This window comes from Brachyhypopomus gauderio, chromosome 1, assembly GCF_052324685.1.
Source record: "Brachyhypopomus gauderio isolate BG-103 chromosome 1, BGAUD_0.2, whole genome shotgun sequence".
Lineage (NCBI taxonomy): Eukaryota > Metazoa > Chordata > Actinopteri > Gymnotiformes > Hypopomidae > Brachyhypopomus > Brachyhypopomus gauderio.
In genome coordinates, this window is record NC_135211.1 from 14,989,283 (window position 1) to 15,014,190 (window position 24,908).

General features: G+C 41.8%; 1 protein-coding gene and 1 long non-coding RNA gene across 2 annotated transcripts; one reads left to right on the top strand and one right to left on the bottom strand.

Annotated features, from left to right (window-relative positions):
* The first annotated feature begins 236 nt into the window (after positions 1 to 236).
* slc17a6b (solute carrier family 17 member 6b) lies at positions 237 to 15,314 on the top strand. Its single transcript, XM_076998621.1, has 12 exons — positions 237 to 1,124; positions 2,647 to 2,902; positions 3,201 to 3,319; positions 4,679 to 4,793; positions 7,379 to 7,466; positions 8,088 to 8,174; positions 8,658 to 8,800; positions 9,775 to 9,924; positions 10,558 to 10,690; positions 10,975 to 11,085; positions 11,816 to 11,943; positions 12,806 to 15,314. The coding sequence occupies exons 1-12, from the start codon at positions 1,039 to 1,041 to the stop codon at positions 13,145 to 13,147; spliced, it is 1,758 nt and encodes a 585-aa protein (XP_076854736.1). The 5' UTR covers positions 237 to 1,038; the 3' UTR covers positions 13,148 to 15,314.
* LOC143509816 (uncharacterized) lies at positions 11,845 to 17,313 on the bottom strand. The gene is made up of 4 exons (XR_013129795.1): positions 17,192 to 17,313; positions 16,782 to 17,009; positions 12,778 to 13,065; positions 11,845 to 12,111 (listed from the first exon to the last, which is right to left on the bottom strand). It is a non-coding gene; the product is annotated as an uncharacterized LOC143509816 (long non-coding RNA).
* Positions 17,314 to 24,908: the final 7,595 nt, after the last annotated feature.

Sequence of the window (24,908 nt, forward strand, 5' to 3'; positions counted from 1 at the left end):
CCTTCGTTTTCTGTCGATGACTTTTTCAGATTTGACAGGTGCACATTTTCCATACCGACAAAATGCAAAACGCTGGCTCTCCTTGGTTATGTCTTACGGAGGCAGAGAGGGTGGTTAAGGGGTATGCTTGAATTATTAATGCACTTTTGCGTTCAGAGAAGCACGATTTTAGAAGGGGAAACGCTCAACGTTCGGTTTCCATAGCACCGCCCCCAGGAGGTTTGCATGGCCTTTGATATAATAACAACCAACGAGCAGGAAAGCCCACGTAGGAACGTTATATATTACAATGTGAATATTATAGATTCGGATCTTAGTCGAAGGATGTTTTGTCGCAATGATACTGTCCCTAAAAGCCAAATTGAACGTCTTAAAAAACCGATTTGAATGGACGGCGAATATTTCCCAACCTCTCTAACCCCTCCCAGTCCAGTCGATCGCTGGCAAATTGACGAGTATGGGGGTCCGCCTAGCGTGTAGCGCGCGCCTCGGTGGATAAGGAGCGTCGGGCACCACGCGCCGCTGGGCTGAGCACGAGGCGCTCGCTGACCTTGGTGCTGAAAGCGTACAGTTCCCTGAAGCAGCAACCGAACTGTCACGCTCCACCGGAGGCAAAACAGATCAAAGCTCAAGCAGGAAACTTATACTTTTTATTCGATTACGCACATATAGTGTCGTTTTAGTTATTCGTTTGCTAGATTATTTTTTCTAACTTAAATTTTCTCCATCGGTTTGAAGTGAACATCACGGTTTTCACTAATACCGAGATGGCACTGGATACGGTTATAGTAGGCAAAAACAATGAGTTTATCATTCTGAACAGAAAGGACCAAACCACTTCTGATTTGTCTCAGATGTAGGCGGTTTTTTTTCGTTCAGCGCACACCGTCTATTTCTGAGGACCGTCGTCGTTTATCCTTATCTGTCTGACTTAATCATAGATCCGCTGGGTGTCTGTCTGGTATGTTCGTCCAGTTCGCTTCGTAACATGATACTTTAACACTAACGAAAATAATCGAGGGATTATCAAGTTTGGACATGGATACTCCGAGGGAGCCTGGTTTTAAACCCAGCAAAGAGGGTCTCAAGCAACTAGCGGGGAAGACACTGGGTCATGTGTACAAGTAAGATAATCTAATGTTAGAATTTTCCCGCTTGTGGTTCTTGTAAAGCAAGTTGTGATTTATTTATTTTAACGGCATATCCAAGCAATAGACTGCATTTTCGACAATTCTATTAAGAGCAATCGTTTGAAAAACAGATTATGATACTGCCGCGTTTTAGAAAACACATTGACAACGTTTCCCAGACGGTGTTGGGTGTTACGCGTCGACAAGACGTGAGAAAAAAATACATAGTTGTGCACAGTTCAAAGTAGAATGTGGGATATGCGGAAAAACTGAAGACCGATTGATTGCAAGAAAAGAACTGGTTATTGAATTGCAATCGTTCGATCAGAGAATTCCCCAGAGCCCCACATATTTAGGGTCCATCCGGAGGCGAATCCTGTGTGAGATCCAGTTGTGAGAGTGTGCCTCTATGTGTTCATCTGCAAACGTCACTTAAATCACCTCGATACTAGTTACTTTTTAATTGATCAACATCTGTAGGTACGCTGTCTTCACTCGAAAACTAGCATCTGATACATTAATGTTAATCTGTAATATTTCGATTAGGTGACTATAGTTTGTTATTCTTCAAGCATCCAGGTTTCTCCATTGATATGGATTTGTCGTACCACTTGGTATTTTTTCGTTTTCATACTCAGTTATATGCTCGGTCACATTGTTTTTCCAAATAAAATAATCTAAGGCAATTTCTTAATTACTATTTTAAGATCATAAACATATTTCACTGAACATCAGAATGGCCAATTTTGAAAATAGTTATGTGAAAACATTATTTCTGTAAATTATTATAATATATTAAATGTGTCGAGTGCATATATATCATAAATGAAAATAGCATATAAAGCAATATCGAATTTTCATGTTTTTACATGACATTTAATTTTGATTAAAATGTTCCATCAAATTCGATGCAGACAAATGGGACGCCTCACATAAATTCGATCTGATATCAGACTGTAATTCTTGAATGAATTCATTGACATATAGTTCTATGCTAACAGTGATAATGAACTATTGAACTGTTGTAGGCCTATTCGTGCTTTTGTTGAAATGTTTAAACGTCAAGCTTGTTTGAACGCAAACAGGGCGAAGGTGAACGAATTGCTGCAATGCGGTACTGAGGCAGTCTGAACAACTGGCCAGGCCTCTGGCATTTAGACTGGACCCTGCTTACTTGATTTCGATTTCAAGTAGTACGAACTACAATTGTGTTTCCCTCTTTTTATTGTAAAATATTATTTTAACGAACCCAATCACAGTTTTCCTTTGATAAAATATAAAAAATGTGCGACTATGCTGCGCGTAGTCCGTTTGCTGAATAAATTCGGAAAACGGATCATATAAGTAATAATTGTTCTATAAACATTTTCGAAAGTACAGTTTATATTATTTACTCCACGCATAGGCTAGCCTACTATGTAGCCTATACACGGATTAGTTATAAAATGTAGTTTTTCTATTTAGCCCTCTGCATCTGGCATATATTGTTCCTTATATAAACGATTCTCCCGTTCAGGGTGTTGGAAAAGCGACAGAAACCTGGAGAAAACATCGAATTAACTGAAGATGGACGACCCTCTCAAAGCTCAGAGAGGAAAACACCTCTGTGCGACTGCACGTGCTTCGGGCTCCCGCGCCGCTATATCATTGCCATCATGAGCGGCCTTGGTTTCTGCATCTCCTTTGGTATTCGGTGCAACTTGGGCGTGGCTATTGTGAGCATGGTTAACAACAGCACAATACACCAGAACGGGAAAATCATAATCAAAGAGGTGTGTATGGAATTTTGTAAAGGTAACGCCTACGTCAGTTTCGTGATTCCCGTACACTCCTTTGCCCCTCCCCCATCTCTCAGCTCTCAGTGTACACACGTTGATGGAATACTATCTATCTATCTATCTATCTATCTATCTATCTATCTATCTATCTATCTATCTATCTATCTATCTATCTATCTATCTATCTATCTATCTAAATGTCCTATATTTTTTGTTATTTTTTTTCCTATTCATTCCAATTTTCTCACCACTCAGAGCACAGGTAGCCTAACTGATTTATGCTTTTTCTCAGAAAGCAAAATTTAATTGGGATCCGGAAACCGTCGGGATGATCCACGGGTCATTTTTCTGGGGTTACATTGTTACACAAATCCCCGGAGGTTATATATCCTCCCGACTAGCAGCTAACAGGTATACTTACACAGCATTCATCACTGATGTGTTAATTATGCCGTTTTTTCAAGATTTCATTTGATTTACATCATTTTCATATGACCTTATAAAAATGGTTTCGATACAATTTGATTTACCGATTGCTATATAAGGAGATATAATTGGTATGCAAGTTAATATATGAAGTATGTTATTACGTTAAACTGTCGTGTTGAGAGAACATTTTTACATTTTCTTTAATTATCCTAAAAAATGTCTATCGGTAGTATAATAATGCTTTTTAATCATATCGACCCATTAGCTATTTAATGAATACCCATTCATTTTGTTTAGTTACTGATTAAACGAGGAAAACCACCAAGAAGCGAAAAGTGAAGGGTAGGGCCTAAGCCAAAGGTTTAGTAGGCCATCGTAGCGGGAACATTGGCCTTGGTTGCAGACTGTCGCAGGCTGTGGCTCTCATCCCAGCGGGGGGAGCAGGATTTGGCTTGGGCTGTGAACCGCCGGCTTTCTCCACCTGTTAATGAGATCCCGGGAGGGAAGCCACGTCTAATCTGTTCAATGAGGGGGGCATGGCGACGAGCACCGGCGACGTTGCCAAAGGGCTCGCCCATGTCCCTTAAATAACTCAAACAATCCTAAAATGCGGATATATTATTGTGCCGTGTGCTGCTAAATTAGAAATTCCGCCAGACCACGCAAACGTGCTGCTGATACACATCAAATGTTTCAGTGACATAGACTACCACGCCATGCACCCCCATGTAAATAAATACATAATAACAAAAACCGTGTTGCTGAGGTCAGAATGTTAACGTAAAATGCATGTGATCTGTTTTCTCTTTCGTTACAAAAAAACATTTTTCGTTGATTCCAGAAAATATTTCGATTCTTGGTTGACACGGTGTAATAATCGAATCAGTGATCTTGTGCTGGAGAGCTCCCTCAATCCGATTAAAGCTGCTAACCTCCCGCGAGCTCAGGCGGAGGTGTCAGTCTCGAGCGGTAGACTAAGAGAGGAAGACAGAAGCGTGTTCACTTGCTGCACTTCATAAAAGGACCTCCCACTGTTTTCATTTTAACATGTTTTTTTAACCAATAATACATTTTGATCGATTGTTGCGAGGCATTAGAAAGGCCAAACTATCAAAAATACCAAGATTCAATTTTGACAATATAATATAAAATGTAAACTGTACAAAACGTTTTGTGTCCTTATTAAGGCAGTTTTATTTGAAATCGTAAAATACTGAGAGAAAACTGCAGTGGTTTAATACATAAATTCTAAATTCGTTCGATTTTCGTCTTATGCAGATTTCTTTTTCTGTGCTGCTATATTGCAAATGTTTAACTCCAAGATGTGTTTCTGTTACTCAGGGTTTTTGGGGCGGCCATCGTTCTCACCTCGACCCTCAACATGTTCATTCCTTCTGCTGCTCGTGTCCATTACGGCTGTGTCATTTTCGTGAGGATATTACAAGGGCTCGTGGAGGTAAGGGCGCGCGACTTCTACCAGCCTCGAGCGTTCTACCGTCATTCACGTGGCTATAATGGTCAGCTGGTGAAAAAAAAACATACTTTTCTCCATCTGAAAAAGCCAGTGATTCCGCTTGTAATTGCAGACGTGTTTTGCCCATGTATAAATTAAGTATGGGTCGTAATCGACTACATTAACGGCCATACTTCTTATTTATTGGACTGGGCAGGAATACGGGTGGGTTAATTACAAACAAGCGGTGAGCGTTATTTTAGCGTACACATGCCACACGAAAGGTTTTGGCAGTATGACTTTGTCAGAAGACTTTTGGACCTCTGTGGGAATATCACAGGTGAGGGAGTAGAAGCGCTGATGACTATCAGACGCGGCTCGAGGACATTTTCTCAGGGCCCGTAGGCTCGCTATCAACGGTGTCGATGTATTGTGTTTTATTAAAATGCTCTGAGCTGTGTTTTAAAGAACACCCTCTACGGGACTTTGTCAGTTATAAATAACAAAGAGAAACAAAAAAAAAACACTTTTAAAACCTTTAACCGATCAAATTTTGTCTTAAATATATCAAATATCTTCCATTTAAGCCAATAAGATTGAAGAACTTCATCACGTGACCAAACTTTGGCCTCACGGTAGATAGATGCCATTGTAAGATCATTTTGCAGTAGAAAATATAATTATTCATTCTAAAATCATGCTTGAAAATTAATATGATTACTAACATCTTGAGTCATTTTACCAGTAGTTAAAGATTAAAGGCTTTTTTAACTGAAGGAGCTTGCATCATGCAGAACTGACAAAGTACCATTAAGGGATACAGTTTTACAATAATGTATTACCATTACAATTTCAGATATAATCAACGGTTTTGTCTTTAGGATGCCAGTTTATTTTGTGGAAGGAAGAGGAAATTAGTTCTACCTATTCCTGAGGGTAGTGAAGACAGTGAGGGCAGCAGTTCAGATGATCAGGTCATAGTAAAAATGCCAATGGGACAGGATGAGATGTATAGTGAATATGTGAATATTACATGAGTGTCTGAAGCGAGTCAGGCTGAAGATGAGGGTCAGGTTGAAGGTCAGGGGCAGCAAATCATAGGTTGCTATGGAGAACTCAGGCTTGTGTTCACTATCCTGCCCCAGTCTGGTTAGATCAACTTCCATCAGATGGTCACAGTTGGTCTTCACTCCAACTGAAAATTCCAGGCAGATGTTCACTCCTGGGTGTCTTCGGCAACATCGCTGAGCAATCTAACCTTTACTCTGCAAAAGGACATCAACTCACCTCTGAATTAGAGCAGTTTATTGGAGTTAGAGCAGTTTATTGGCGTTAGAGCAGTTTATTGGGATTGCTTGTCACATGTCTGCAACACGGACATGTGATCCCAGCAACACGGATGTTGTGGCAGGCTGGCACACACATTGACAAGATTACCAATGTAATGCTTATAATTAGATGGGAGCAAATCAAAGACAACCTACATTTCAATGATAAGAGTCTGGACCTTAGCCTGGAAACTTGTGCAGAGATCCACTGTTTAAGCTGATACCATTGCTCAGTTTTGCACTTCACAGCATGAACAATATTTCATTTAATGAACATCTCAGTGTAGATGAGCAAATCATTCCTTATAAAGGAAGGACTCACCTGACACCCATGAAACCCATGCGAGCCCCATAAGTGGGGCTACAAATATACGTGCTCTGTGACTCCAAGGGCATCACATGTAACTTTGAGTGAATGGGAGGCCTGACCTTGGTGCCAGCAGCATCATCGAGAGTGGCATCCATTATACCACAAGAACAAAAAAAGTAATGTTTGTATGTTTTTAAGGTGTTGTGTTGTTATTATAACATGATATTTTATGTCAAGAATGTCATTAAATGACACTACTGGAAAAACCTTATCCCTAATGGGTCAAAGTCATTTATAAATGACATCGAACCAAAATAAAGGTCAAAGGTCAAAGTTTGGAAAATAAAATTGATTACTGTTTTTAGGATCAAAAACAATTAAAATAACTATTTGTTGGATGTTATTTAATAATTACTCCCATAGAGGAAGAACAGTTTTATTTCTCATCACGTGCCATTGTGGTAAAGGATACTTCTTCTTCTGCTTCTTCTTCGTCTTCTATGAACTTTGTAATTTCAAACCAGTTTAGTCAGCCAAATTTAGCATAAATATCTGTTTGATCTAATTGAACATCTCCTGGCAGGGCCGGCGCCACGCCACCTCAGGCGAGGTGTCCCGCCCCCTCAATGTAAAAAATAAGACCCATTTATTTGACAACAATCGCTACATGGTGCCCCCTCGGCCGCTCGACAATCGTTACACGCAACCCCCCCCCACTCAACAACTTACGTTCGCCCCCCCGAAATTTTATGACGCCCCCTCACTGTATATGTTCTGGCGCCGGCCCTGTCTCCTGGTCTAGGTTTCATTGACTTTTGCTAGAAAAATCAGTTGCAGATGTTTATTTAACTTTTAAAGAATATATATTCCTTTTGGATACTTAACTGTACATAATCAACTGTTAATATAATTAAACATGATTCTTATTGTGGTAATATTGTATATAATAGGGAGTGACCTACCCAGCGTGTCATGGCATCTGGAGTAAGTGGGCCCCCCCTCTGGAGAGGAGTCGCTTGGCCACCACGTCATTTTGTGGTAAACACTTATCCAAACACTCCAAACAAAGCAATGAAACGTTTCCTGATTTCTCTGAAGTTCAGCTTTTTTCTATGTATTTATTTATTCGATGAGATAAGTTGTTGATTATCATGGCTTTATAATCGGCATCCATCTAGTTTATAATTTACTTTACTCTAGTTCATAATCTAGTTTGAAATCATGAAATCATTTTGGGATTTTCTGCATTTTTATTTTCTGTATTTCTGTTCTATCTTTGTATATGTTTTTCCATTGTGTTTCTTTAGTCATGGACATGGACATTAGTCATTCTGCACATGCCTGTATTTTGTATTCTGGATTAATCTGTCCAGCTCTCAGTTCTGCAGATCAGCTGCCCTGCAGATTAGGGTTTCTACTACACACACCTAATTACACACGCTTAGTCCACTTTGTTTATCTAATTCACCTAGTTAATCTAGTTCACTAAATTCACCTAGTTCACTTAGCTGTGCTTTTGCAAGCTTGCCTTTGGACTTAGTGCAAGTGTAGTATCGGGACCCCTTGGAACTAATGTCAAATATGCAGATGCTACAGATGCTATTCAGATGACCTGACTTTGATGACATCAAGCTCCTTCTCATTAACATCTCACCTCAGGCTCCTATGCTGGGGCTGTCATAGCCATGCCCTTGGCTGGCATCCTGGTGCAATACACCGGCTGGTCCTCTGTCTTCTATGTTTATGGTGAGTTTTCTAATCTAAGCCTTTAATTGTATACATGGCAGTATGTGCATTCTGTATGTATGTATATATGCCAGCGTGCATGGACGTGTGGTGAGTGCACAGTTTGACCTGATTAGTCACTGCATCAGTGTCAGTCGTCTAGCTCTTGTGTGTACAGCAGGGTAGTGACGGTGCCATGGATTTCACATAGATTTTTCCACCACTGTGCTGACACCGGATGTGGTAGTCACAGAGGATTACTCTAACTTAGCTTTTCAGATATAATCTTTTTAGTGAGTTTAAAAAAAGACGTATTTAGATATGAGTATAGTACACACGTGTCTGAAGCTAGTGTTTATGTATGTGGAATCTATGACTGTATCCAGCAGAGGTACAAGGCATCCCACACCCCTTCTCCAGCATTGTAATTCCCTTTCTTCTTGGCAGCAACTCTTTCTCTCTCTGTCTGTCTGATTCTCTCTCTGTGTCTCTCTCTCATTCCAGGGAGCTTTGGCATTGTTTGGTACATGTTCTGGATCCTGGTGTCCTACGAGAGTCCTGCCGAACACCCCACCATCACAGACGAGGAGCGCTGCTATATCGAAGAAAGCATCGGCGAGAGTGCCAAGCTGCTAGGCCCTGCAGAGGTGAGGGACAGTATCATGGAAAAAAACAATGCGGTTGCATCACCTTGGGTCCCAGGAAGCAGATCGATGCCACATGATGAAGTTGTAGCCCAGAAGTACAGCGATTCAAGAGCAAAAAAGACTAAATAAAGGATTATGTATAAGCAAACTGTTTGGTGAAACATTCTTGCTATGACAAGATCACCTTGAAGAATGCTGCATACCTTAGCAGTTTGGTACATTCTTTTAGGGCAGAAGCCCTTGATTTTCTTGAAAATAAAATGTTTGAGAGTGACAGACACCAGTGAGATTTTGGACTTAGATGTTCTGAGCTTCCCTAAATCAGTCTGCTTGGTGACGAGATGGGCGAGCTTCTCGTTGACATCACTTGTTTTGACGTGTGCTCCCATGAGTCACTTCTCTCAACAGCATCTCTCACTCAACCCTTTCTTTTGCTCGAGACTAAATTACTGTAATGAGAATGTGTCCTTCACTCTTACAGAATCTCTCAGCAGCTTTAAGTTCTGCTGAGCTAAAGAAAATTACAGTTCAAACGTACGTCAACCAGATTGACACGTCATTCAATGTTTAAACTCCTTCCTTGTTTGTTACAGTTGAAGTTTAATGTGATTGTTTTTTTTATTTAAACAGTCAAGCAGTTTAAAGTGACAGATTCATCTCTCCTATACCATATAACCTTTGAAACTTTGTTTGATGTGTTAGTCATTTTGTCTAAGAAAATACAGCAGCCATTTTAAAATCTAGCTTTTTCCCTGAATGTCACATTGTCCCTGGGAGCATGTGTTGAGGAACAGCACACAAATATTGACCAAGCTCTGCGCAACAGTGTCTATCACAATGCCTTGTAGCACTGAGAGTAATGGTGTGATGGTGTGAATGGTGGTGATTTAGAATGAGTCCCTTCACGAATGCCATCCCAATTCTGGGCAGTAGAGGTAGACTGCAATCCATGCTGCTGTCGCTCTGCCCTACAGAAATTCAAGACGCCCTGGAGGAAGTTCTTCACCTCCATGCCCGTCTATGCAATCATCGTGGCCAACTTCTGCAGGAGCTGGACCTTCTACCTCCTGCTCATCAGCCAGCCGGCATACTTCGAGGAGGTGTTTGGCTTCGAGATAAGCAAGGCAAGTGCACAGTCTCCTGGTCTCCTAACTCTCCTGCTTGCTGTCTATGAGCGGAGGAGCGTTACACGCTGAAGCTTCATCCAGCTCCCCTTCTCAGTGATGATTAAGCTTCTGCTGCGTTTCCTTTATTCTTTTGTCAAAGCCTGGATGTCTGTGTCACTTGTTGTTGCTTCATGATGTACCAAAGCTATAAGTCCCAAAGCTGTACAGTAATTAATGTCGTGGCACTGATCTCTTATTGATGTGTTGGTGGTGATGCATTGCGCATACGTAAATCTTGTCTTTAGTGTGAAATGACTAATTTAATTTATAATTAAGCTTGTGCTGATTATTCATAGAAGAATGTGAAGAAGAAGCTTAAATAATAGGCACCTTTGACTGACTCATTTAATGAGCAATTCTTATTTATGCATTTCACCTAAGGATGTTTTTTGGTTTTCAAAGCAAAAATTATCATTGGCATATCCTGTAGTGAGTCTGTTTCATTCACATATCCTGTAGTTCTATCCTATTTTAATATGTTTACATTGATATACAATAGGTTTCAATTATACTCAATGACTTTTGTATCTTGTCCTTGAGGATAGCTCATAGCTGGGCATCAGTGACCTACAAAGATACATCTTTCTTCAGGTTGGTATGTTGTCAGCGCTTCCTCATCTGGTGATGACCATCATCGTGCCCATTGGTGGGCAGATAGCAGATTACCTGCGAAGTAAGAACCTCATGACCACCACCAATGTCAGGAAGATTATGAACTGTGGAGGTATGTGAATTTGTACAGCCACTACACTACAAAATACATCAGTACACATGAGTGTTGTATGAGCTGTCTGTGTCAGTTGAGCTGTCCTTGGTGCTGAATTTATCACAGCCCTGACTATGGACTATGATTTACATTTCTTATATTTTACATGCAACTCACTTAAACAAATATATGTCTGTATTTCTGGCAGTGTCGAATCTGTAGATTGCTATAATATTCCTGTGACATGATTATGCTTAAGAATAAAAAATGTTAGCAAAACTGAGTGTTCATGGTGTTCACAGGTTTTGGAATGGAGGCTACCCTGCTGCTAATAGTGGGATACTCTCACAGTAAAGGAGTGGCCATCTCATTCCTGGTGCTAGCTGTGGGCTTCAGTGGTTTTGCAATATCGGGTGAGTAACCTATTAGATGAAGTATTTTTGTTTTTTTACAGCAGAACAGTTTATATGTTCATATGTTATTTTGTTTTTTCCTGTGGTAATCTGTTAAAGTCATTTTGGATGACCATGGGGTTGGACGTGGTTTGGTGTAGAGGCGATACCAGTCCAAAGGGCTACTGCTGGGTTGCTGCTCATGTTAATGAAGGTTTCGCTCCTTCGTTCTGACGACTCTGCCCTCTCCTCTCTGCGTCTGGAGACGAGGATGCATTTCTGCTGGGCTCGTTAAATAATTCATCTCTTCTCTCCCTTGAGAGCTTCCTTAGGCAGATGTAAGCCAGAGAGCGGGGTGGGGCGTTGTGGGGGGGGGGGGGGGGGGGGGGGGGGGGGTGGCTTGCTGCTCCACAAGATGGCTGCCAGCACATCTATTTTTAGACTCATTCTCCGGCAGCACAAAAAGTTGGTAGGTGGGGGGAGAAGAACAACAACATGCTTGGCATACGCAGCTGCCTGGAAATGGAGCCTCCTGGCCACCGTTTCATCTACTGGAGCATGTGTTTCAAATATAAGACCATTATAGTAACACACTTAAATAACTCTCACCTTGCAGTATGTTGTGCCTAACCTACCATTCTTTCTCTCCACAGTTGGATATAGATGTCATCTGCAAAAATCATAATGGCTACACTTTTTTGTGACAAAGAATGAAATATAATGGACATATCAATGTCTGTATTTGGTTTAGGCTTCAATGTGAACCACTTGGACATTGCACCGCGTTATGCCAGTATTCTCATGGGCATCTCAAATGGCGTGGGCACCTTGTCGGGCATGGTGTGCCCTCTGATTGTGGGTGCTATGACCAAAAACAAGGTAGGACCATCTTTTGTAACTTCCGTTTATTAGCATAGTGCCTGGGATGCTCAGACTACTCTGACATCTCATCACGAGAAGCAAGAACTCACATTCGCCCTGTTGATCCAGCAGCAGTCTTGTTGCAGTTGTTCAAAATTGTATCCATGGTTTCCATCTGTTGTGATACTTAATACATGATTGTGCCCTTAAACATTTTAATATTGTTTTGCAACATTAAGTCCTCATTACAAGATATATGGTATAAAATGAACATAAATCACAAATTTCAATGGATTTTACTCCCACTGCAAAGCACTTAAGCTGACCACACACACCATAGGCAGGATTCCTGCTGGGGACACTAGGGACATTTTCCCCACCACTGGTGCATTTTATCCCCACCACTTTTTAAAAACTGTACTCTGAAAATATTTTATATAACAGTTTGCAGATAACTGATAACTGTCCAAACAGGATGTTCAGTGAGCTCATGCCTCAATTATGTCATGTGACCAATGTTGTGAACAGTGGTACTACCAATATAATTAAATATAATAATATATTTAAAACCATTTTTTTAATTGATGTTTCTTATATGGTTCAGCACCGATAGGCTTGACAAACACGGTCATGAAGGCTTTTGTGAAACTCTTGCCTCTTTGGTGCCAGCACTGAGTTCTTTTTGGACATGATTTCTTAAAGGGAATGCTTTAACTGAATACACTATCCACTCCTTATTTTTGTTCTACCACTACTCAAGGAGTTAGGCCCCTGTCTCACACGCTTATGTCCCCCATGTTTGAGAGCTCATCTTTGGACCTCAGCGTCCTGAGGAAGCCCCTCATTTCTCACCTCCTGCGTCCGTCTCTTCCCTGTCCAGACCCGGGAGGAGTGGCAGTATGTTTTCCTCATCGCCTCCATGGTGCACTACGGTGGCGTCATCTTCTACGGCCTCTTCGCCTCGGGAGAGAAGCAGCCGTGGGCCGACCCGGAGCTGACCAGCGAGGAGAAGTGCGGCTTCATCGACGAGGACGAGCTGGCGGAGGAGACGGGCGACATCATGCAGAGCTACGGCGCTCTGGGAGGCCCAGCCAAGACGTATGGTGCCACCACGCAGATGAACGGAGGATGGCCCGATGGCTGGGAGAAAAGAGAGGAATACGTACAGGAGGGGGCAGATGAGGGTGGATACCGATACAGGCAGGGTGGAGATTACTCCTAGAGCACACCCACACCCCCACCCACACAATAAACACACACACACACACCCACGCACGCACGCACACACTTCGACACTGTAGACTTATTTTGTAGTGGTTGTGAGTTATGAATAATTATTCATAAAGATGTTAAAATAACATCCAAAAAAAAAATCCAAAATTCAAGATATATTAAGTTTAAATAGATAATATAATATAATATAGAGAATACCTAAAACTACAGAGAAATGTAATACATATCAAATTGGCAGATTGTAAATGTAAAATTGTCTATATAAAGAAAACTGTCTATATAAAGGAAAAAAAACTATTTATTTCAGTGCAATCATCATGTGGTATGTTGTGAAATTTTCTCCTCATGATTTTATAGGCTTAGTGGAATCACCACGCCTATTAAAAGGTACAAATAAACCCATACAGCGCCAAGCCAGCCATAGAGGCCCGTGTAACCTGAACTACTGTCTTCAGTTTCTTTTCAGGTTGCACTGCGAGAGTTGTACTGTGTTATTGCACAAAATTGTGGCTCCGTTTATAATCCATGATGTGTAATTCATTCATGTTAGATGTAATGTTTCTGTGAGACTTTGGGGATTTGGGTCCTTGACAACATGTTTCAAGCTCAAACAATACTGCAGGATAAAAAAAATGAACAAAAAACAATTATAGTGTGACAGTAACTGTGGTTTTAAAGTCATTGGCTGTGTTAAGGTGTTAAGGCTAAGAAAGGCTACAGAAAATGTTGGCCTGGAAGGTCTAGAGGCTGATGGATATGAGCTGAATAAAGAGAAGGAGGAGCAGGTTTAATATGGTGGCTTATCACTGTCCCCGTCATGGACATCGGTCAGAGAGCAGGACAGTTAGCGCCCTTGTCCAAACACATTGTCTTCTGCTCTGACGCTGAAGGAGTGTTGTGGAGGAAGCGTATGTTAGCCCTCACTCTTCTGGACTGGCAGCTAATCTTGTGACAGGGCAGAATATGAAAGTGTGAAGGAATTGGCAGCGGTGAATGTTGGCTTGAGAAAAAAAACACAACAAGAATAAAGCACAGTGTCAAGTAGATCCAATTTCTTAGTTCCTTCTGTTTTTGGAAGCCTCGATTTAACACCATGCCATCTTGGTGTCTGCAAATGGTAGTTATGCATGGATCAGAATGTTGTTTTTAAATAGAAATGTTCCTAAACCACATTTCCCTTAGTTCTACTTTAATCATCAATGTGTCCATTTTTACACACTTAACCAAAGGCGATGTGTAGAATGGGCTATTAGCAGGCCGGGTGTTCGGGAGGGGGATAAGGGAACTCTCAGCTATCTGCTCCAAGGGCTCCTGTAGCCATGGCAGGTCCTGACCATATTCAATGTACAAAGCAATAAATCTATGGGAATAGTTATTGTCAACCCATCCAATACGAACAAATAAAAAAATATATGGATGTAACACACTAGCACATTTAACTGTAGTAAATTTTGGTTCAAGTTGTGTTTTTGTGATGACTAAAAAAATAAAAGTTCAAATATAAACTTCTTGTTAAAATATGTATAAAAAATATATATATAAATATATAAATATATATATGAATAGATTTAGCAAGAGTCCAGTACAGATCTCTTTGACATAAAGAGTGTTTGTCCTGGGCCCACTCACCAGAAGAGAATGATTCTTTCGTGCCACCAGCGACTAGTTCCCACGTGAAATTCTCACCACGGATCTTGAATTGCGGTGGACGCACCTCTGTAGTTGTCCTGTATGGTTGCCAGTGGTCGCTTTTTTGAGAGTATGTTGTTGTCAAGTATGTTCTTTTTGTTCTCCCTGTCCCTTCTTCTTTTTTATGACCTTCCTCTTGTCTCTGGTCTGTGTACTGTCAGTGGCTTGAGACCTGCCTAAACACCCCCCCCACTCCTCACCCCCCAACACCCGCATTCCCGCGCACTCCTTCTGATGTTGCAATATTCAGTGATGCGATGGGCTGCTTGCAAAGGTATTCTAAAACAGCACCAAAATGATGGTTATTAGTACGGTACCATATTCCTGTTTGTGCCTCTGAGTAAAATTAAAGTGTGATGATTCTCTGGCTTATTTTGCTGTGTTACCTGTAAATGGAGAAGTTTGTTGATGTCAAAATGAAATGCTCTATATATCATTTTTTTATATAAAAAGTTGATAAAATTTTATACCAGCATCTGCTTCTAATTTCTCATTTTAAGCCACAGGTTATTATATGTGGTGGAGGGGCTTAACATAAGACTTTATGTAGTTGTAGCCTATATATTATCTCCCTAATGAAGGACTGCAAGATGTTAAGTCAATTTGTCAATTGTGATTTTCACTGCATTTACCCATCTGTGCAGTTAGAACGAACACACACACACACACACACACACACACACACACACACACACACACACACACACACACACACACACAAACACACACACACTAGTGATTACTAGGGAGCTGTGGTGCACACATGCCCTAGCCCGGCATTCAAGGATCAGTTGGGGTTAGGTGCCTTGCTCAAGGGCACCTCTGTAAACTGTCCACTATAAAAAAAAAACAAAACATTTTTTGTCAGAATTACTTAAAATACTACAAGGGTCAAGCATTTTAACCATGGTACCTTCATGTGTTGGTGCACCGGCGAGCTGTTATGTTCCAGGGCCTGGTTTTGTGTACAATGAGATCAAAAGGCCTCACCCTTAGCTCTAATGTCCCACTGACCTTGCTGAGCAATTAATGAGACAGCATGAACAAACAGCACTGAGAAGGCACGTGTGATTTGGAACGTGTGCAGACCCTGATTTACTCCGCTACACACGTGCGAACTAGTGCTCGTTACGTTTTCATGGTGACATTCGCAAACGCGCACGCACGCACTCCGTCTCTTTGTTTCTTCTTCAGTGTAATACGACAAAATAAGATACGCATAATTAATGAGAATACCAAACGGAGAACGGAGGCGGGGGGCTTTGCTGAGGGGGATGGTTTGGGTTGGGGAGGGAATCCTGTGTCACGTTACACAGCCAAGATACTGCGGGACACATGAGAAGAAACGAAGGCGAATTTCATCTCTGATTTCACCAGCCGCCCCCATCAGCTACAGCGTGGCCAAATGGAGCCAGACTTTCGCCGACGCCACCAATGTCAAACCACTCCAAAGGTGACATCCACAACCCAGACGATGTCCAATTATTCCCGTTCAGTTTATTACATTGTGCGAGTGAGTTGCTAATTGGATAACCTTACCAGCGCTGATTGATTTACAGCTGCAGAAAGACATTCGTGCTTGACTGATCTTAACAGGCAACTCATCAATCGAGTGTGATGACATAATTAATCAGTTATCGGTGAAAAAGCACGTTGAGGTTTACTCTTGGTTCCTTAAAATCCCATACAATCACAACATAATTGTCATTAGGTAAACTGATGTCATTAGTATATTTCTTTAAATTATTGTGTGATCTTATAACATTGGAGCTAAACTGTCCATCATTTCAGCTTCCATAAAATTTGAGTGTTGCATTTAAGTCTTGCCCTTTTTGTTCGCCGTTTGCAAGTTTGTTTTTTCCATGAACACTTCCTGTTTCCCTTAAAAACAATAAATAAACTAAAATAAACAAACAAACATTGATGGTACTTACTGCGTGTGCTACTAGGAAGAGAAAGAGATTCAGCCACGCTGAGACGAGCGGTTCGTTTTGTCTCGGCTCCATTACTTTTTATTAATTTGACAGAGACAACGAGTGTGTCACTCGCCCCGTAGGGCATGTTGGCGCCCGCTCGGCCGGCCGGAACGGTCACGGGTCTCTCCCCATGTCACCCGCCCACATCGTCTCACCAGCCACCCGCCTATTCACTACAACCGCAAGCTGTCGGAAAACCCACAACACCATTGGAATAAACGCAATGCAAAAATAGCACACCAGCAATTTCCGTGAATAATTTTGCCCGTACGTGAAAGTAAGGTGTTTAGTTAGTTTTATGGGTTTATCTGTAATGAAAATTTAATGAGCGTGTGTGCACGTGCTCGTGCATATGCTCAGCGTCTTACGCTTGGCTGTGTCGGGGGGTGGGGGCAGGTGTTACGGTCGTTCCCGGGGGGCCGACAGAGGAGGTGCAGTGGGGCTGAAATCACTCTTGGATGACAGGGAGGGACAGAGCCCTGGAAAAGCCTAGCCAACTCATAAATACACACCCCTCCTTACAGGGAGAAGGGCACGGAGGGGAGGGGCGATGAAGGGAAAAATGGGAGGGAACGGGAGAGAATAAGAGGGTAGGAGAGGGGAGAGAGTGGCCAGCTCATACATCCAGTTGTGAGCTCTCCAGTGGGAATAGGGTCAGGGTTCTGAGAGGCACTCGTGTAATCCATCTTCCCCAGCACTCTCACGTGTAAGATGGAAAAGCTGCAAAATGAATGCGCTGTGAGCATTAAAACCCAATAAAGCCTCGTGCCCCTCCCCCCACTGCTCCGCTGCACAGCGCCCTCATCAATTATTACTCACTTTCATTATACTTGAAACCATAAACAGCCACGGAATCTGATTAAGGGCAAATGAATGGAATTTGTATGCATTGCTGATCAGATATAATGGCATCATCAAAAATCAGGATTTGTAGTATGTTTGTGTTCTGCGTCCTCTGATTCAGGGATTAACATGTTGAGTTGGGCACTTTGCCATGTTTAAGCAGTTCTCTACAGGCTTTCTGTCTCCTAGATCTGTATCAGAGAGAAGGACAGCTGACTGGCAATTTGGTTTCTTTTAATGGAATTTTAGTTTTACTGTTTTTGAGGGCATTTACCTGGTCCAGTGCACTTCACAGGAATATTTGTGCTGCTGGTGTGTGTGTGTGTGTGCTGGCCTTGGGATTTATATCATGATCAGGGGTTGGAATATGGTGGAAGACTGTGTGGGGGTGTGAGGGGTATATGGGGTGAGGGGGGGTGGGGGTGTGGGTGTATGAGAGAGTGGGGTGTGTGTGCTCATTGAGGGAACTGCTTTCAGCTCAACAGGAGAAAATCAGCTCTTACAATAACCCGTTTACTGCAGAAGAGAATCATTTCAGAATATCGGGAATTACAGTCATCAGTTCTAATGTTTATACAATTAGTGTTCATTACAAACCTCTGTTCATTGAACTTAGAACTCTGCTACTGACGTCAGCAGGGAAAGGATGTGTGTGTGATGTGTTGCTGATCACAGCTTTATATTAAAAAACACAAAACTGTCTTTGAGACTTTATTGCCTAGATGTCCGTAGAACTGTAAGCAAGCGTATATTGCCTGCATGTTGTAAAGCCTCAGACCTGTCCACTAGAAGACTGACAACATGTAGCCCAGGGTGGGTGTGGGTGGAGGGAGTGAGGGACTCCCGGGAGCTGGCCTGACCTTTCAGAGGAGCTGACTAATAGCAGAGTGCCTGCCAATCCACACCACCATCACGTGGGTGCCCCAGCAACTAGGACCCGCGGCATGGTCTGTCCTGCTGATATGTACTTACAGGACGGAAATGGGAATAGTGTGGGATAAATATTATGTGTTTTGTTGTCATGCAGCCCCTCTTTTACAGGTCTGAGCTGGTTGTGAGTGTTCTCTATCTATCTATCTATCTATCTATCTATCTATCTATCTATCTATCTATCTATCTATCTATCTATCTATCTATCTATCTATCTATCTATCTAGCTATCTGTCTGTCTGTCTGTCTGTCTGTCTGTCTGTCTGTCTGTCTTTAGAATATTATACATCTCTCATCCTGTGAATATGTACAAATATTTACATTTATTTATTTATACATATTCATTTATTTATTTGTGGTCTATCTAAAATGTGGACGACAGGGAATGCTTGGAGTACAAAATAGCAGAAAAAATATTACAAATCTGTGTGTGTATGTGTGTGTGTGTGCATGCATGCGCATATGTGTGTGTGTCTGACTTTTTTTATTCTGGCCACTCAATACTCCTCCACCAGATGGGAGCCGAGAGAGGTGTGTGTGTGTGTGTGTGTGGGGGGGGGGGGGGGGGGTGCGAGACGAGGGGCTGTCCCCATATATCTAGATATGGAGGATTCTTTGTTCACTGTTCACTGGCAGTCTTTAATAGCAGCACTGTGGGGAGTGTGTGTGTGTGTGTGTGTGTGTGTGAGTGTGTGTACTCGCTGCAAAATCTCATTAAAAGTGAGAGTGGAGTGGAGGGGGCTTGAGATCCCATTAAGACGACTACATAGACTTCAAACAAATAAGAATATGGAGGTCAGACTGGCTACAGTGTCTCAGACCAGGAATGATCACAATGGACCTACCATGGCAAATACAGTAAAAATAGACATATTATTCACACTACAGTGGGAGAAGTTTAATCATGGACATATTCAGACAATTTTAGCTCTACAAATCACAGTAAACTGAAACTTGTGATTTAGGTTTTAGCTCAAAAATACACACAAAGAACACTTCCTCACCCAATATCTTATTGATTTTTTTTCTTGTTGTGCACACACCTCCTGTACAGATTTGATTAGACACATAGGTGCCAGAGAGAGAGAGAAAGAGCGAGAGAGAGAAAGAAAGACAGACAGACAGAGAAACAGAATTGAAGGCTTAGGGCCAGATCTGAGCTTTTTATTATAATGTGAAAAACACTGTGCTCTATAAAACATCTGCAGCACTATTTTGGTGTGGAAATCATGTAGAGGTACATGATAAATTATAAGCTTTAAAAGTAAAAAAAATTGCTTTTCACCATTTGGGCAAATAGTAGCAATGTACAAATTGTCCTAAACTATTGATACGATTGAGCTACAATACATTGCTGGCACAGAGCAGAGGAAAGCTCTTTAGCATTTAACCTGCAGTGAGCTTTCTTTCCAGCAGACACACAGCTGTACAAACCTGTCATTTAAATGATTGGAAAATTACATATTGAGACATGCAGACATTCAAAGAGCCTTTATAATGCACATGTCCATAATAATGCATAAACACACATTACCACACACTCCACGACACATGCACACCCTTGTGTTTGTGTGTGCATACGTATCTGCTCCACGTATTACAAAACAAGCAGACTGCAGCATATCTTTATGCTTTCTTAAATATGCTTTTGTTGTTGCATTCTTTAATTGATGTTTTGTAAAGTATAAAAAAGTCAGGTGTTGAAAGACGATTATCCCTTTTTCCGTCTTTGACTATTTAATTTTAAGATGATTTTAAAATGATTTAACAACTATTAATTAATCTTTCATCTAAAATGTTGTCCTCTCTGCTATCTATATGTTTTAATCCTAAACTTGCAGTATGAACATTCCCACATATTACCACAGGTGTCATTACATTTGTCACTGTAACAGCGGGTTAGAGAATTAGTATTAATATTATTATTATTAGTAGAAGAAGGTCCAGGTGAAACAAGCAACAGGCTAATCAAGGGGGTGTGGTCACATGTGGATGTATGCACATAGTGACACATCAAAACACAGAAACAAAACAAAACAGAGTTGTGCAGTATTGTTTACAGCGAGTCCCGGGGCTGCTGATTGTTCCAATAACACCCAGAATTCATTTCTGTAAATGTGGAACAGGTTTGGTCTCAGGATGCAGCCTGGTCTCACCCCACACCCCTGCATGAGGTATCCTGGTCTGTAGTTCACAAGTTTTATTTAATCTTTATTAGACGGTTTTCTTGTAATTTTACTGCTTGTAATAAATTATTTTCTTGTATTTTCTTGTACAGTATTTGGATAGCCATCTGTTTGTCTTTTCAAAACATATTTCTTTCTATGATCTTTTACCAAATGTTTTTGTTTTAGAAAAATTTGCTTCAATTGCAGATTTATTAAATAGTTATTTGTTATAGATGAAAGAGATGAAAAAGTGTATATTATATGTAAATTATACATTTGTAAGAAATATAATAAAGTGTTAAAAGATACATTTGTAAGAAATATAATAAAGTGTTAAAAAATACAATTGTGGTATTAAGTATAAGTTTTTTAATTAATGAAATGTGAAGATGAATATATGATAACATGATTGTCAAATGTGTTTAAACATATGATTTTTTTTTCAAATGTGGATGCAGACATATTTCTAAAATGTATCAAATGCATAAAAAATGCATTTGCAGTGAATCAAATAAGATTCAGTAAACATCACTGTGCTCAAAGTGTTTTTTGCAGATAAGTCTTATTTCACCCATGTCTGAGGTGTCTGGGTGTTTTTTTTATACCTTGAAACACCTCAGAGTAAGTGAGATGCTGGGAAAGAGAAAGGCACCTGTTATATTTATAACGTTTTGCTGTACTTATACAATGTTAATTGCCTGTACCCACGCATGGGAACTGCACATATTGGCCGTGGCTCTGCTGGGCGTGGCTTTGCTAGGCGTGGCTCTGCTGGGCGTGGCTCTGCTGTGCGTGGCTCTGCTGGGCGTGGCTCGGCTGGGTGTGGCTTTGCTAACTCTGCTGGGTTGGTGGGTGGCTGGGGTCTTCCAAGTACTCTACCTGTTAGGTTATTAGCGAGGATTCTGACACCCTCGATTGAGGTACACATGAACACGTAGGTGATTATCATTCTGAGATGGGAGAACGGTGATGTGGGTGATCGAGACTGTGGCAGTGATGTCGTGATGTTGAATGTTGTGATGTTGTGATGTCGTGATGTCGAATGCTGTCGATGACGTCAGTGGGGAGGTCTTTTCCTGGGAGCAGAGGCCAGATGGTCATGATGGCTTCTGTGAATTCTCTGTGAGACTTCTCTGCTACTTTGTTCAGAGAGTCAGCCATTTTCTGAGTGCAAGTGTCATTGTCAATGTGGACAACAATGTTCTGGGGGCCATGCGGTTTGGACAGGCAGAGGGTGCGCTGTGTGCATTTAGCCATAGGAAACATCTTTCAGTGGTGGAGATATTTTACATCAAAGTCAATGAGGACTGTGATTGGGGTGGCTGTGATAGGTGGTCTGTGGCTGGCCTGTGGTGCTGTGGCTGTTATTTTGGGCAATGGTGCTGGTTTTCTGATTGTCCTCAGGGGCTGGTGTTCTGATTGTCCTCAGGGGCTGGTGTTCTGATTGTCCTCAGGGGCTGGTGTTCTGATTGTCCTCAGGGGCTGGTGTTCTGATTGTCCTCAGGGGCTGGTGTTCTGATTGTCCTCAGGGGCTGGTTTTCTGCTTTCTGCCTGTGAGTTTGTTGGTCAGCTGTCAGGCTATACTGACTACGGAAAACTGTCTGTACTGTGCTGGGAAACTCTTTCTACTTGTTGTAAAAGCTAATAATGAATTTGTTGTGTCCATAGTTTTATTTCCAGCCATGTTTAGCTCTTTCATAGCTGTGTAGAGGACTGTGTGCCAGATATTTGGGTCATGTGTGTAGAACACCAGGTCTACTTTTCCTTCTTTGTCACTGTGAATCATGAAGTTTGCTTTCAGGGGCTCTGGGAGCTTTCAGCACTGTCATCTGTCCTGTGACGTTGTCGGGGGAGCTGAAGGCCGCAAGTAAGTTCATCGTGTACCCTGAGGAATGTGGTAGGTTTTTCTTTTTTCTCTATTTCTAGTGCTGTTAAGACAGTTTTGTTTGTTTGATCATCATCTTTGTGTCACTCCCAGTTCCCCGTGCAGTGGTTCACAGACCTCTTCTCATCACACTGTACCAGGTAACTCACACACTGCAGACTAGCCTGATCAGACTGATGCAGATGATGAGTCACACACACACACACACACACACACACACACACACACACACACACACACACACACACACACACACACACACACATTATCTGTTGGCATCTCTCACTTGACTGCATTATGCTTCTTTTATTCTTCCCCCCTCTGCTACACTTCTTACATTATTAATATACTCTCAATATACACCCAAACCTAACCACATGTAGACACACACACACATACACACATACACACACACTGCCTTTCATTACCTGCCCATTCATTCAGGCATACAAGCGAGAAGTTTGAAACCAAGTGGTAGTTTCTGGCTAATTATCACACTATCCAACACAAGTGAATCAGCTAGCTTTCACAAACCTGCCACTCAGTGACCACTGACCAGAACCCCTGCTAGCAGTGAGGGAGGGAGAGAAAAAGACTGAGAGAGACAAAGAAAGGGAGAGGTTGCATTGATCAAAGCTGCTGTCATGTTTGTCTACACGGAGTTACACCTGGCCTGGTCACGCACCTAAACCAGCCGTCCATCATGGCGTCTCCTCCACGGGCAGGAACGTTGAGGCTCCTCAGCCTGGAGGGCTGTGAGAGGAAACTAGTGCCTGTTAGCTTATAGAATAGTTGCTAATAGAAGTTGCTTTTTATTGCTGATTCATTTACAATTTTTCTGAACCTGTGTTAAAAGTCAGGATAAGAAATGTGAAGAGAGATGGTGTTTCTGCATTGGTGCAGATGTGAAACTCCTAAAGGAACTGCCATTTACTGCCAGAGACTCTCTAGTGTGTTATGAGTTGGAAAATAAAGACCCTGTTAACCTCTGACTAGGAACAACTCACAAAAGACTTAAAAACCAAGCACACTGCAGGCACAGCAAATAATTCTGGAGGTAATGAATATCTGTGGGCTTAGTGACAGGAAAATCTGTTCATGCTCACAGATGGGAGATGCTGTTTTGAGGGGCCATCCGCTGTAGTTTTTCCTATGTGGCATTAATAAACTAATTGCTTTTCCTGCTTGCACAATCAATTCCTGCCACACCCAGATGTCTATTTGCCCATGAAGTGTCTTCTATGTGTGTGTGTGTGTGTGTGTGTGTGTGTACGTGCGTGCGTGCGTGTGTGTGTATTTTTCTGCTCATCTACCTTACACTCTATCTGATGATCCATTGGCTGGGACGTGCAAACATGTATATAAATAGATAGGCATTGTGTGCTTTGGAAAAGCTCGATCAGGCATTATAATCAATCTCAGAGCCCCTTCTCTTTTTTGGCCATTGGAGATTTGGCCCAGGGTGTGGCAGCCGCTGTGTAAAGCAGCCAAGCCACTCGCCATCTGGGGAATGCCACACACACACACACACCACTACAGACATACACACACACACACACACACACCCCACACACACACACACACACCCCTACAGACATACACACACACACACACACCCCTACAGACATACAGACACTCACCCCACACACACACAGTCTGGACCCATACGGAGACAAAGGACGGCACACAGATGAAAGAGGGAGAAGGTCATGAGAGCGAGAGGCAGAGAGAGCGTTTAAAGCAGTACATATGCAACAGCACGACGGAGATAATAACCAAGAGGAATGCAGTGGAGAGGAAGTGCACCAGAGACCAGTGATGAGCAGCACACGCAGAGGAATTCAGGAAGCTACTTTCTGATTGGCTCTCTGTGTGCTGCTTATCTCACTGGATTGGTTGTTCATCTCATTGTCATTGGATGCTCGTCTAATTGTGATTGGATGAGTTGCAGACAGAGTGTGATGTCTACATTGCATTGTTGAAGTGTTGTGTCTGCATGTGAGTGTATGGAGTTGTCTGTGTGTGTGTGAGAGAGATAGAGATAGATAGATAGAGAGAGAGAGAGAGAGAGAGAGAGAGAGAGAGAGAGCACCCAGGTTTAATATGATGATATAAGAAATGGAAATAAAAATATTCTCCTCAAAACAAACTTATCCCCCAAAACTTATTCTTATCCCCCAAAACAAACAAACAAAAATCTAAGTAAGATGGAAATGTGTTATTTTGGTTACTGGTTCCTAAGGGTATTTTTAGATTCAG